This window comes from Myxocyprinus asiaticus, chromosome 8, assembly GCF_019703515.2.
Source record: "Myxocyprinus asiaticus isolate MX2 ecotype Aquarium Trade chromosome 8, UBuf_Myxa_2, whole genome shotgun sequence".
Lineage (NCBI taxonomy): Eukaryota > Metazoa > Chordata > Actinopteri > Cypriniformes > Catostomidae > Myxocyprinus > Myxocyprinus asiaticus.
The window spans coordinates 12,299,755-12,313,197 of NC_059351.1; the positions used below are offsets into that span (position 1 = coordinate 12,299,755).

General features: G+C 35.8%; 1 protein-coding gene across 2 annotated transcripts in view; it reads left to right on the forward strand.

The window, feature by feature from the left end:
* The window catches only part of ttyh3b (tweety family member 3b), a 78,755-nt gene that overhangs the window by 58,313 nt on the left and 6,999 nt on the right, over nt 1–13,443 (forward strand). Inside the window, exons 8-14 of one of the 2 annotated variants that reach the window (XM_051705141.1) lie at nt 158–233; nt 5,312–5,367; nt 5,458–5,550; nt 5,650–5,742; nt 7,647–7,783; nt 10,023–10,202; nt 12,254–12,329. In XM_051705141.1, coding sequence (XP_051561101.1) covers nt 158–233; nt 5,312–5,367; nt 5,458–5,550; nt 5,650–5,742; nt 7,647–7,783; nt 10,023–10,202; nt 12,254–12,329 — 711 coding nt within the window. The remainder of the gene's footprint in view (nt 1–157; nt 234–5,311; nt 5,368–5,457; nt 5,551–5,649; nt 5,743–7,646; nt 7,784–10,022; nt 10,203–12,253; nt 12,330–13,443) is intronic. The other variant, XM_051705143.1, reaches the window with a different exon arrangement.

Genomic DNA, 13,443 nt, shown 5'->3' on the forward strand with positions numbered 1-13,443 from the left:
CCTAAAATAAATTCAAAGGCAGCCTAGCTGAGACTGGTCATACAAAAAAGTAAGACCAGTCTCAGCTAAAGCTCAGCATGACATTGTTGATTGTCTAGTCTGAAGGTGGTGTGTAGCTCTGTCTCATGTATCTTTTTTGTTTCTTTTTTTTTTTCAGACTGCCAGTGATTTCTGTGTTGCCCCTGACTCCTACATCACCAAAGTTACACGTGAGAATGCTGTAATCAACCAAGGTGTGCTTTCTCAACATATTGACTGAACTGCTACTGTTAATTTCAATCTGTAATTATCTTAATATTTGCGTTTTAAACTTAAAGGAATGTTTCAGATTTAATACGCATTAGGTTAATCTTAAGCATTTGTGGCATAAGGTTGATTACCACAAAAATAATACAGACTCGTCCCTTGTTTATTTCAAATTAAAGCAAAAACTGCGTTACAGTAAGGCACTTAAAATCGAAGTGAATGAGGCCTGTCCAGAAACATTAAAATACACACAGTTTCAAAAGTAACCACAGGACTAGGGTTGCAACAAAACCAAATTTCAGTAGGAGGTACCAATACCAGTAGAATTTCATAATTCTGTATGCCAGTTTCAAGACAACAAAAAAATTGGTAAAATACTATTGAACACAAGCCTATTTAACAAAGTTAAATGTAACAAAGCAAATAATAAATTAAAACAATTGCATGTTTCCTTGAAGTATTTTTCAATTAAGTAAACATTGATTCAAGTTTTTTTAAGTAGGACCCAATTTTGTGTTTTCCGTTCAATGTTTTAAAGTTTAAGTAAATTTCATTATCAAAATGATGTCTAATCAAATTAATTAATAAAACTTTAATCAAATAAAAATAAAGGTTATTTTTTTTACTTACCATTGCATTGTTTAATCAAATGAAGTGCTTCAGTAAAGTTTCTCACAGCATAATCTAAAACACAACATTGGTCTTATTTTTGTCAAATAAAGTGCTGTACAACAGAGCATCACATTATAAATGAAAACATTGATGAATGAAGCTTCTATCCAGTACTTACAGTACTCTTGTTTGTGAGATATTGCTTAAATACAATTATAATAATTATAATAATAACTAGATAGGTTCATTTCCTGAAGAAAATGTGAGGGGTGCTTGCCGTGGCAAAATTTCTCAGCATAATAAAAAGAACACTAACAAACACAATAGGTGCCTACACACCTTCAGTGCTTGTCCCCTAATAATAATTATAATAATAATAATTATTATTATTTTTTTATATAAAAAAATTCAATTTCACACGACTAGCTTTTATTTTGAATCAAGCTTTGTATTTTAATGTGAAGGCTTTTCCATTTTCTATGTTTTTGATGGTAGTTTCACACCTCCGGATAAGTTGGTTATATGGCCCAGTGTGATTATTAAAGTGCAAAATGCTGCGATGTAATACTACAAAAATATAGTCTGCAGGCGCTGCATGCTTCACAGTGAATGTGTGCTCTCTTCTGTCATCTACAACAAAAAGCACATGCGATGCTCATAAAATGTGGTGTTTTCAGTATATGAGCAGCTTCACACATTCACCTTGATGCGCGCAGCACATTCAGACTGTATATTTATTCAATTAAATCACAGCCTATGGGTTTAATAATCACAGAGTCATGCTTGGTACTACAAGTACTGCAGAAACACTGGTATGGGTACATCTTTTTTATTTTGACATCCCTACACAAGACACAAATATTATACGCATTAACATGATTTTAGTGTGATAAAATCGCTTGTTTGAGTAAATTTATATCCAATATTACAACTTTGTTGTCATGACATCACATCGCAGGTAAACAATGTAATCTGGTTAATGATGTAATGCTGGTAAATCCCTGTTCTACCACACTGAAATCATATTTATCATGAACTCAATACTCCCCCCAGAAAATTGCATGCTCACACACAGTTATTCACTCACTTAAAACTGTTCTTGAGCATTGCTATGCAAAGGAGGCTTTCCTAAAAGGGTGTTTGTGTACAAAGCAGGTTTTGCATCCTTCTCTCAGTCTTTGGCTACTCCGGTCAGACCTGAATGTCATTGCTAATTAGTTTCCACAGGGAATACGATTCATGACCCTTTCAGCCCATACACAACACAAACACTCATTCACACTCACATGTGCATATACTTTTTTCACCCTCTCAATCTCTATTTTATCTGTGTGTGTCCAGTAGACTGGATAAGTGTCTTAAACACACGTTCTTAACTCATGAAGGGGATGTCTGCAGGACATTGAGCCTGTACATTTATTTACCTCTGTGAATGTGTTGTCTCTGACTGCTTATTGTTACACTCAAAAACATATTAACCTAAAAATGTGCTTCATGTGATAAATTATAAATTAACTGATTTGATTCCAAAATCAAATGAAAAAAGGCAAAAATATTATTCAACATTACTGAATCAGCTTAAATACATTAGGTTACACCAACAATTTATTTTTATTTTACTTTAATTTTGAGGGTTAGGTATAAATAGCTCCTTAAGGTAACAATTGTAAGCGTCTATAATACAGTTAAATATTTTTATAGTGATCAACCAAGGTTTTCAATGGCCGATGCCGAATATCTAGAGAGCAGGGTGACCAATTGCCTTAACAAGACAAAATGTGATAGTGAATGAAAGATATGCAAAATAACTGAAATTAAAAATGTATACATTTGTTCAAATTCACTCAAAAATAGTTGAAAACAAAGACTGTGCATTATCCACAAGTAAGGAACCGTTCATACAGAATTTTTGCACTTTTTTTTTTTTTTTACTGCTGCACCACATCTCCCTGCGTTTTCAGCATCTCACACAGGAGCTCACACTTTTAAAAGCACTTCTCGAGACACCTGCGTTCTGTTCTGCTTAAAAAAGCTATATGCAGCTAAACAAACAACAAAGAAGAGAATGCAGGTGTATCGAGACTCATTTTTATAAGTTGATGTTCTTTTTTTACCTAACAAAGCATCTAAAAAAATGTGGTGTTCCTGCGCAAGATGCTGAAAAACAGCTCAACCAGGCACATTGGTCAAAGACGTCTGTCTAGCCCATGTCTGTATAGAAAAACTATGGAAAAAAAGCACAGACAGACACAAAAATATGTTCAGTGTGAACGACTCTTATGGCTGTCAGCATTGTACACTGTAACACTTCTGTTAATCGGCTAGTCAGCCACGGTTGTCAGCTGATCTCCGTAAAATAGCAAAATATTGAATGATTAAATGGTCTTGCCGATATATCTGCCAATCACTAATCTGTAATTTACGTCTTTTATTCCTACCCATAAACTAGTAGAATGAATTCATGAGTCATACCTTTTTTAAGGACATACTAAGCCCCTTCTCTTTTAATAACTTAATTTTAAAACTGATGGACACTTTTCTAAAATCACTCTCTCTATCCATCCTCTCCTGCTGTGAGTGTGATGGTTCAGAGCTTGAGGTTAATTAATCATTAAACCTGTGCCAAGGTCATTCCCACTGCTGCCTCTCATTCTTGTTCTCTCTTACACAGTAATAACCAAATGTTATTCTCTTAGATTTATGTAGTGCCGTCTCACTCTCACACACACATACTCACAAACACTCATACTCGCACATACACTCATAAAGACACTTGATATCTTAACAAATCATGATACTGGTTGGCATTGTCTGTAGTTTCAGCCAGCTGGCTTAGTAAATAATGAACTAGTGGGTCTCTGTGATTGTATCAGTTTGAGAGGCAGATGTATGCAGTGAGTGTTTACAACACAGTTTTAAAAATAATGAAGAGTTACGGTAATTACTTAAACTGAAGTTTGTATTTTTTTGTTTTGTTTAAATATGTTCTCATATCCCAGCTAACTGTAATATGCAGAGACGACTACAGTATAAATGTGTTTATTTTTGCAAATCTGTGACTTAGAAACAACATTCACCTTTAGCCCTCCCTGGTGATTGCGTGTTATATTGACCCGTTTTGGATTTTTCACAGATTTTCTGCAACTTAACATCAACTTTTCAGCCTGAAACACTATGGCATTCTCCACAGGTTTGGTCTGAACGTGCCAATATTAAATGAACAATGACTTGTATTTATGAACGAAGTTATAAAAAGGAAAGTTACGGGCCAGTTTAACCAAGTTCATACAAAGACTAAGGTGAAAGCTGTAATATGCCAGAAAACTTTATAATTCATTACCTAATGTTAATGTATACAACTTTGAATGTAAAAATGCAAAAAATTATAAGTGCTGTTAACGATTTTGCCATTCTAACTTCCACTAGACTGAGCTGTTGAATTAGAGCCTCTGAGCCTCTTTCCAAAACCCTTAACATCAAAGATACCATTGAGACCAACACCAAGCAGAAGAGCAGCATTAGTGCATGCTCCTGTGGTTATCAAACGCAACAGTATCAAAATAGCGCCCTCAGCTGACATCTATTATGAGTCTGAATATGGCAATAAAGGGTTAGTTCACCCAAAAATGAAAATTCTCTTATCATTTACTCACCTTCATGCCATCCCAGATGTGTATGTGTTTCTTTCATCTGCTGAACACAAACAAAGATTTTAAGAATAATTTCTCAGCTTTTTAGGTCCATACAATGCAAGTGAATGGGTGCCAAAATTGTGAAGCTCCAAAATCCACATAAGGGCACATAAAAGTACTCCATACTACTGTGGTGGTTAAATCCATATCTTCAGAAACAATATGATAGTTGTGGGTGAGAAACAGATCAATATTCACATTCTCCTTCTGTTTTTGGTGATTCACATGCTTTGTGCATATCGCCCCCTTCTGGGCAAGGGGGAGAATCTAAGTCTAAAAAATGACTTAAAAATGTATCTGTTTCCCACCCACACCTATCATATTGTGTCTGTAGACATTAATTTAACCACTGGAGTCATATGGATTACTTTTATGCTCCCTTTATGTGGAATTTGGAGCTTCAAAATTTTGGCACCCATTCACTTGTATTGTAAGGACCTACAGAGCTGAAATATTCTTCCAAAAACCTTAATTTGTGTTCTGCAGAATAAAGAAAGTCATACACATCTGGGATTCCAGGAGGGTGAGTAAATCATGAGAGAATTTACATTTTTGTGTGAACTATCCCTTTAAACCTATAGAAGCTTATTGAATGGTTAATGTCATTTAGAATATTTGACATTGTAACACTGTGAGAACATGCATAATGATTGGCAGGCAATTAAATAAGTTAATGAATACAACCTTATGGTAAATCTTACTGTTATTATTTATTTGATGCACGTGATATCTTGTGTGTGTATCTTATTTATGTGTGTTAGATATCCTGCAGTATTATCTGAAGTGCAGCATGGGACAGACCAACCCATTTCAGCAGGTAATTATTTCATTTCTCTCTCTGTCTCTCATTCTCTCTCTCTCTCTTTAATGTATGCCATTAATTATAAATTTTTATTTTAATTTGCAGAAACTCTCTGGCAGCCACAAAGCCCTTGTGGAGATGCAGGATGATGTTTCTGAGCTCCTTCGTTCAGCTATCAGAGAATTCCCCAAGACAAAGGTGTGAGTTTGTGCAGGTGTTTTAAATTATGATTAAGTGTGGTCACATGTGGAGGTTTATCTGTTTGCATTCTTTGTCTCTCTATGGACTTATTTTCAGAGTAACCTGGAGGAGATGCAAGCGGTGTTAAACTCCACTGAGGTCAGCCTTCATCATCTCACTGCCCTGGTCGATTGTCGGAGCCTACACATGGTATGATTGTGTTAAACTGTGTTAATGCAGTTTGCAGTAAGTTTGTATTTGTTAATATTTCACAGTTAATGCAATAGTTCACATGATCTAACAATGAAAAATTATTTTACAGCACTTGTTAATCTTGGTTATCATTCATTTCAACATACACCAAAAAATGTTATGTTAAAAGTATACTGCAACAATAACCAAGATTAATAAATGCTGAAAAATGTCATTATTCCTTGTTACTTCACTAAACCTAATGTGTAAACTAATTTTAACAAATAGAATCTTATTGTAAAGTGTTAACATTTTATTATTTTTAATTTATACAGTTGTAAGTCAGAAGTTTACATACACTTAGGTTGAAGTCATTAATTTTTTAACCACTCCACAGATTTCATATTAGCAAACTATTTTTGGCGTGTCGTTTAGGACATCTACTTTGTGCATGACAAGTCATTTTTCCAACAATTATTTACAGACAGATTGTTGAACTTTTAATTGACTATATTACAATTCCAGTAGGTCAGAAGTTTACATACACTAAGTTAACTGTGCCTTTTAGCAGCTTGGAAAATTCCATAAAATGATGTCAAGCCTTTAGGCAATTAGCCAATTAGCTTCTGATAGGCTAATTGGAGTCAATTGGAGCTGGACCTGTGGATGTATTTTAAGGCTTACCTTCAAACTCAGTGCCTCTTTGTTTGACATCATGGGAAAATCGAAAGAAATCAGTTAAAGCTCGGTCATAAATGGGTCTTCCAAATGGACAATGACCTCAAGCATACCTCCAAAGATGTGACAAAATGGCTTAAGGACAACAAAGTCAAGGTGTTGGAGTGGCCATCACAAAGCCCTGACCTCAGTTCGATAGAAAATTTGTGGGCAGAACTGAAAAAGCATGTGCGAGCAAGGAGGCCTACAAACCTGACTCAGTTACACCAGTTCTGTCTGGAGGAATGGGCCAGAATTCCAGCAACTTATTGTGAGAAGCTTGTGGAAGGCTACCCAAAAAGTCTGACCCAAGTTAAACAATTTAAAGGCAATGCTACCAAATACTAACAAAGTGTATGTAAACATCTGACCCACTGGGAATGTGATGAAAAAGAAATAAAAGCTGAAATAAATCGTTCTCTCTATTATTCTGACATTTCACATTCTTAAAATAAAGTAGTGATCCTAACTGACTTAAGACCGGGAATGTTTTCTACAATTAAATGTCAGGAATTGTGGAAAAACTGAGTTTAAATCTATTTTGCTAAGGTGTATGTAAACTTCTGACTTCAACTGTATATAGTGCTCCCAAAGTTAAATTCTGAGATTCAATATGTTTAACCCCTTTTGGACCACCCCCTATTTTGCATTTGATGGCTTATTGAAGGGTTAATGTAATTTAGAATATTTGACATTGTTACTTCTGTGTGATTTAGAATTTAAACACCATCACAGGTCTCTGTGTTGAATACACACACAACAATCCCATAGTGTGTATCAGTATATTTATAAATTAGATACACTAGTGGCAAAAATCTAACATTCAAAAATCTGTGACTTTTTGTTTTCTTTCCTTAAAAGAGGTACTGAATGCATTAAATCTAATAGCACATTTTGTGAAAGAAATATGTAGTTAGTATATTTAGTTTTAATATAAGTATACTTTATTATTTAGTATATTTAATATATATTTAATAAATTTAGAAGCAAATTTCAGCAAATTCTAAATCATTAATACCAAAAAAAAAAAAAAAAAAAAAAAACATTACTCATTTTATTGTATTGATAGTCCTTTATATACTTTCTTGTAGGTTTATGTCTTCCCAACTAAAATGGGGTTGCAGAGATATATTTTCTATTTACCTCACTTTAACAACTCAAGCAAGAGTAAACTGTTTTTACGATATAATATTTCTGTCTCGCAGGACTATGTGCAGGCTCTGACCGGACTGTGTTATGATGGAGTCGAGGGGCTCATTTATCTGGTCCTCTTCTCGTTCGTCACCGCACTAATGTTTAGCTCCATCGTTTGCAGTGTGCCTCACACCTGGCAGAGCAAAAGGTGAGAGGACAAGAGAGAATTGGGTGGGGTTACTTAATAAAATACACCCAATCTCATGAAGCCACCACCTATAAATAGTTCAGTAATTTAGACACAACCAGTAGTTTTCTGTTAGATTAAGAAAGGTTAGCAAAGGTCTTTTAATTCACGGACAGAGAATTGACTGCCAGTCTCTGTCACGTGTATTTATGCTTTTAATTTCACATCAGCACCTTATGTTCTCATATTAATCACCTCTCATGACCATCTGTTGCTTCTGTTGTCTTGTCATTCATTCCTCTTTGGATCATAGATTTGGAAAAACCACTGTCTTGTAGAGAAACTCCCCTTTATATGATGACACATTCACTCTTTTGTGAGCTATAGTAAACCTCAAAGACCAGCATAAAAGTGGAAATGGTTTACCATTTAAGTGTGGCATCATAAAGTACAATAGTCTATTTGAAAGGAGTTTTCTGAATTTCACGGGAGCTATTTGTTATTTGACTCACGGTATAGCACCCTCTCCCTGTGGTTGTGTGTGTGTTAGTGAATATGTTTCCATGCAAATGGCAAGAACAAAGAGACACTATTCCAAATTCTGTGCAAATGCAGACTGGTTGCAGTGGAAGATGCTGCCTCCCTTTGGACTGTTTTGAAACCGCAAGTGAGGCCAACAGATGCATATGTGATGCTTTTGTCATCATAATTAAAAAAAAATGGTGATCTAAAGCAAAAGTGGTAATTTGCTTAGATTTAACACTGGGAAAAGTGGAATCTGGTTTGTAAAGTGTTTGTTCATTTCTTGATCAGAGTTCGATCCACACATATACACAACATATTTTGATCAAGTGGAATCCAAATCTACACCTTCACAGATCCACTTTCTTTTTTATTCCTTTTCTTTGAGATATGTTATTTTCCTCTTATGTTTAAAATTTGATTTATGGTGGTTGTTTATTAATTTATTGCATGACTCAAATCACTAAGAGAAAGTTCAGTGGTAACGTTGGACATTGGACTTGCAATCCACAGTAGTTTTTGAGATTACTTTTAAGTGCTTCTGAATAGCAATTTTACTTCTGAAGCATTAGAATTGATTTGACCTGTTTTTTCATTGCTCTCTAGGTAATACATGGAATACATAGAAAATCAGAGACAAACTAAAATGGAGATGCCTCTTTCTGAAATGGCCATAATCTTTTTTTTTTTTCTTTCTTTCTTTGTCAATTTTACACCTATTCTAAAAAAAAATTCATATAAGAAAGATTAGTTTGGAATCTACTCATATTTAAGTAATGAGCCTTTTGTGGTTTTGCCGTCAGAGGGCAGATAAGCTATTTTCTGCAGTTAGTTTATCCACAAGCATTCAATAGGTCATACTACAAATACAAATTTTCAGTAATATTGAAATTGGCTAATGTACATTAGATTTCCCAGGGAACAATCAGTGGAGCCTAAAATGATTCTTGGAGAAAAACGTATACAATTATTTTAATTTAACTTTACAGTTATTATAATTATTACTGAAATTTTACCCAACATTTATGAATGTCCAAAAGCACACATAGTTTTTGGTAACTAAGGTATAGAGAGAATTTTAACTGTTCAACTTAATATTCAGTAAGTGTTATGAGGTGTTATACTGCACATAGATTGGAAAAGAAATTGGATCTGAATGCATGTAAAACATGTAATACTCAGTACCTAAAATCGACTTGGGTAACATTATGTTTGAAGATTCTTTTTAGTCTAAAATGGTGAAAATTACAAAAGCCGGAACTCTAAGGCTTGCTAGATGTATTTAAGGAATAGTTCACCCAAAATTTTTACTTCTGTTGTAATTTACTCACACTCATATTGTTTCAAACCCCTATGACTGAACACAAAAGGGCAATGTTTTATTGAATATTACGGTCCGTTTTGTCAATAAAATGGCAGTTGATAGCGACTCACTATAAAGCTCAAATAAGGATCCAAAAGTATTATAAAAGTAGTTCATGTAATAGGTTTTGGTGAGAAACAACCAGAAATGTAGGTCATTATTCAGTGAAAATCTTGACATCCGTGTGAATGCGGGCCATTGTGAACATGGTTTTGGAACAACAACAAGGTGAGCAAAATATGACAGAATTTTTTAGTTTTGGGTGAACTATTCCTATTCCATTTTAAAGAGGTCCTCAAAAAGTGCAAGGATAGACCTTTTGCCCTCCTCTCTGACCCAGGGGCGCGTGTTTGACCTGTGCTAATATATTTGAAGGTCGGAGGAGGAGGATGGCGAAGAGACTTCGGCCACGCTCGGCCCACGAGCGCCGCACGATAACCTGTACCGCGTGCACATGCCTAGCCTGTACAGCTGTGGCAGCAGCACCTACGGCAGTGAGGCTAGCCTCCCCGCTGCGGCACACACTGTCAGCAACGCACCAGTCACTGAGTACATGTGAGTGTAGCCACGCTAACCTCATTCTAATGCATGGGCTGGATCTAACGGACCGTAACTGGTATTACATATCTGGATCACAGGTCCTGTAGATAAGGCTCGCTAGCATAGATTACTGCATGGGCTTTGCTGTATTTACCATAGGTTGCAGATCAGTGCGATATAACACGTTAAGACTGCATGGGTTTTTACTAATTACTGTTATTATATATAGAGTCACTAAACGGCATATAGAAGCAAATATATTGATGGCATGGGAAGGATAAAGCAGATAAATAAGCTTGTGTGTTTCATAGGGCTGCACGATTATGAAACAAATGGTTGATTATTTCCCTTGATATTGTAATCGCGATTATTTGATTATTTTGGTTAATAGAATTTACATTAAAATACTCATAGGAGATCTATGAAAAAAATGAGATTTGTGTTTGTGAATGAATGTATTGCTGTTTTCAACATCAACCAAGGCAATGCAAACACGGCCAAATACACATTGGCCCTATAGACCTCATTCACAGTAGGACCATATTAAATTTTTGTTGGGAATGACAATGAGGCTGTGAGAGATCAATGGGTTGTACTGTTGTTTGAAACATTGAAAACACTGAAAAAACAAAACATCTTTCCCAGAAATTTCACTTGACAAAATTTATCTAGGAGCCTCATACAGAGGATAGCATTGAAGAGACTGCTCACAGCCTCATTTTTATTCACGTCAAAAATTAAATATGGCGCTACTGTGATTAAGGTTTATTAGCAGCGCAAAATACTAGAAGTACTAGAATGCTCCTTTTCAATAATAATTAACAAAGCTGTCGCTGTGAAGGCCAAAGTTTACTTCGGCTGTGTGCGTGGTGCAAATTTCGTTATCAGCATAATTCGTGCATATTGTCCATGTACAGCCCAGTTTTTCTAGACACGCAAACAGTCTGAGCATTCAGTCGAAGGAGGAGGATGGCGAAGAGACTGTCCGTATGGACTCACGGTCATAAGAGTATACTTTGAAAGGCTAGAGTGCGAGACGTAAAGGCATGCGGAAAAACAGAAGTGGAACAAAAAGCAATTGTGTCTAAAACGTTAGGACCGGTCGTCATTAATGTTGACCTATAGACTAACTTAAACTTCTCTGATTTGCCATTGCAGTGCTCAACGGATGTGTCTGTGATTGATTATGCTCAGCAGCTGCAAGGAACATATTGTAAATAGAAAATTTTCATGCAATGGAAGTAGACCAAAATAAAATGCTGTTATTGACACTTTTCACGATTAGTTAATTGCGGCAGCCATAATTGTAATTGCAGTTATTTTTTTGGTTGATTAATTGTGTTGTAATTGACACTTTTAATGATTGGTTAACTGCAGCAGCCGTAACTGTGATTATTTTTTTGGGATTGATTGTGCAACCGTAGCTGCACCATAGGTATGTTGGTAATTCGGATGTAATATGTTGTAAATAGAAAATTTGCATGCTATGGGAGTAGACCTGAATGGAATGCTGGAACTGACACTTTTAACAATTAGGTAATTGCGGTAGCTGTTTAATGGTGATTATTTTAGTTGATTAATTGTCCTGTAATTGACACCTTTAACCACTAATTGCAGCAGCCATAATTGTAATCACAATTATAATTTTTTATTAAATGTCCTGTCATTAACACATTTAACGATTAGTTAATTGTTAATTAAGTTAAATGATTATTTTTTTAATTGTGCTGTAATTGACACTTTTCACAATTAGTTAATTGCAGCAGCCCTAACTGTAATTGCCTTTTTTAATTAATTGTGCAGCCCTAGTGTTTTACTCTGTAATTGGTAATAAGTTAGACAGATGATATCTGTCATGTTCCTCTGATAGTTATACATGCATAGTAGATGTGACTCTAGATCGTGCATAGTCATATCACTCAGTGGCTTTGCGCATACTCCTACCCTGCAGTTCAAAGCTTTCTATTAGATTTGTAAAGTTTAGTGCATCACGGGTTGCCATGCGGTGTGGAAATCCCTCCCAAAAAGAGGGAGTCGGAGTAACTGGTGTCTCGTTTGTGACGCAGGAGCCAGAATGCTAACTTTCAGAACCCTCGATGCGAGAACACGCCACTCATTGGCAGAGAATCCCCCCCACCGTCAGTAAGTGCACAAGCACATTTACACAAGCACACATACACAAACCTCATCGTCTCTAGATGTACAATCGGTATTTAGTGCAGTGGTCTTTTTAAGTCACAAACATTATATTAATCTTGGCTTGGCTGTTCCTGAAACCATGTGCCATACTTGGCATAACTGACTTAACCTTATGGTTTCTCTAAGTTTTTCAGAAAAGCCAGAATGTTTGATAAGAAAACAGAATGTCACTGTGAAACTATTTATGGTTGCCTCGCATTTGGCACTTATCAGATGTTAATTTTGAACCCAGCAATAACAACTGGCAAACTTTGTTAGCTTTTAGCACATTGTTAGCTCTCTTGTGAACATTTCAATCCAAATGCACACATAAACAGGTTTGAGGGTCATTTTGGCAGCCTGCATGTGACAATTATTTCAATTTGTCATTGTATAACCGCCACAAAAAGTCATCACAGACTCTTTATTTGGATTCTACAAGGTGAGATGGCACTGGCCAATCACACTTTGTGTAAGGGCATTATTCTATTATGAGACTGCATTAATTTTTTTCCTAATTTGTAAGTCAAGACCCCTTGTCGAGCTGAAATGTGGACAAGGGTTCTGTAGTGCTCTGCAGAATCCTAGAGTTTGCATGACAATTGCATGTACAGTCAATGGAGAAATTAAAGAATGCTTCACCTAGTTCTTGAGCGGAGAAGAGGGGAGCAAGGTTCTCTTGTGAAGGGGCAGGGCAGCTCTCAGACTTGGCATGCGGGGGCATCCTTCATCTCCTCATTAGTTTGAGTAAGAACGAGAAATTTCAGAACTCTTTAAAGTGCCTCTCACTCTCTCTTACTTTCTAGTTTTTGTTTTAGATTTTGTGTTTATGGGCCCTAGATGGTGACGTATGCGTATTTCAAACTCCAGACTGGAGAGATGGAAAGGCTGTAGTCTGATTCTAAATACTGTCATGGTCCAGGATGATGCTCTTTGGTGCCTGTTCATGCTGGAATTGGAATAGCCTATAAATTATGGAATAGTCTCTCCCTTTCTGGATTTTATGATTTGAAATTTGCATGAATTCCTTCCTCATCAATCTGAAAAACATCCCTCATGCATGTCTGTTTAGTAAATT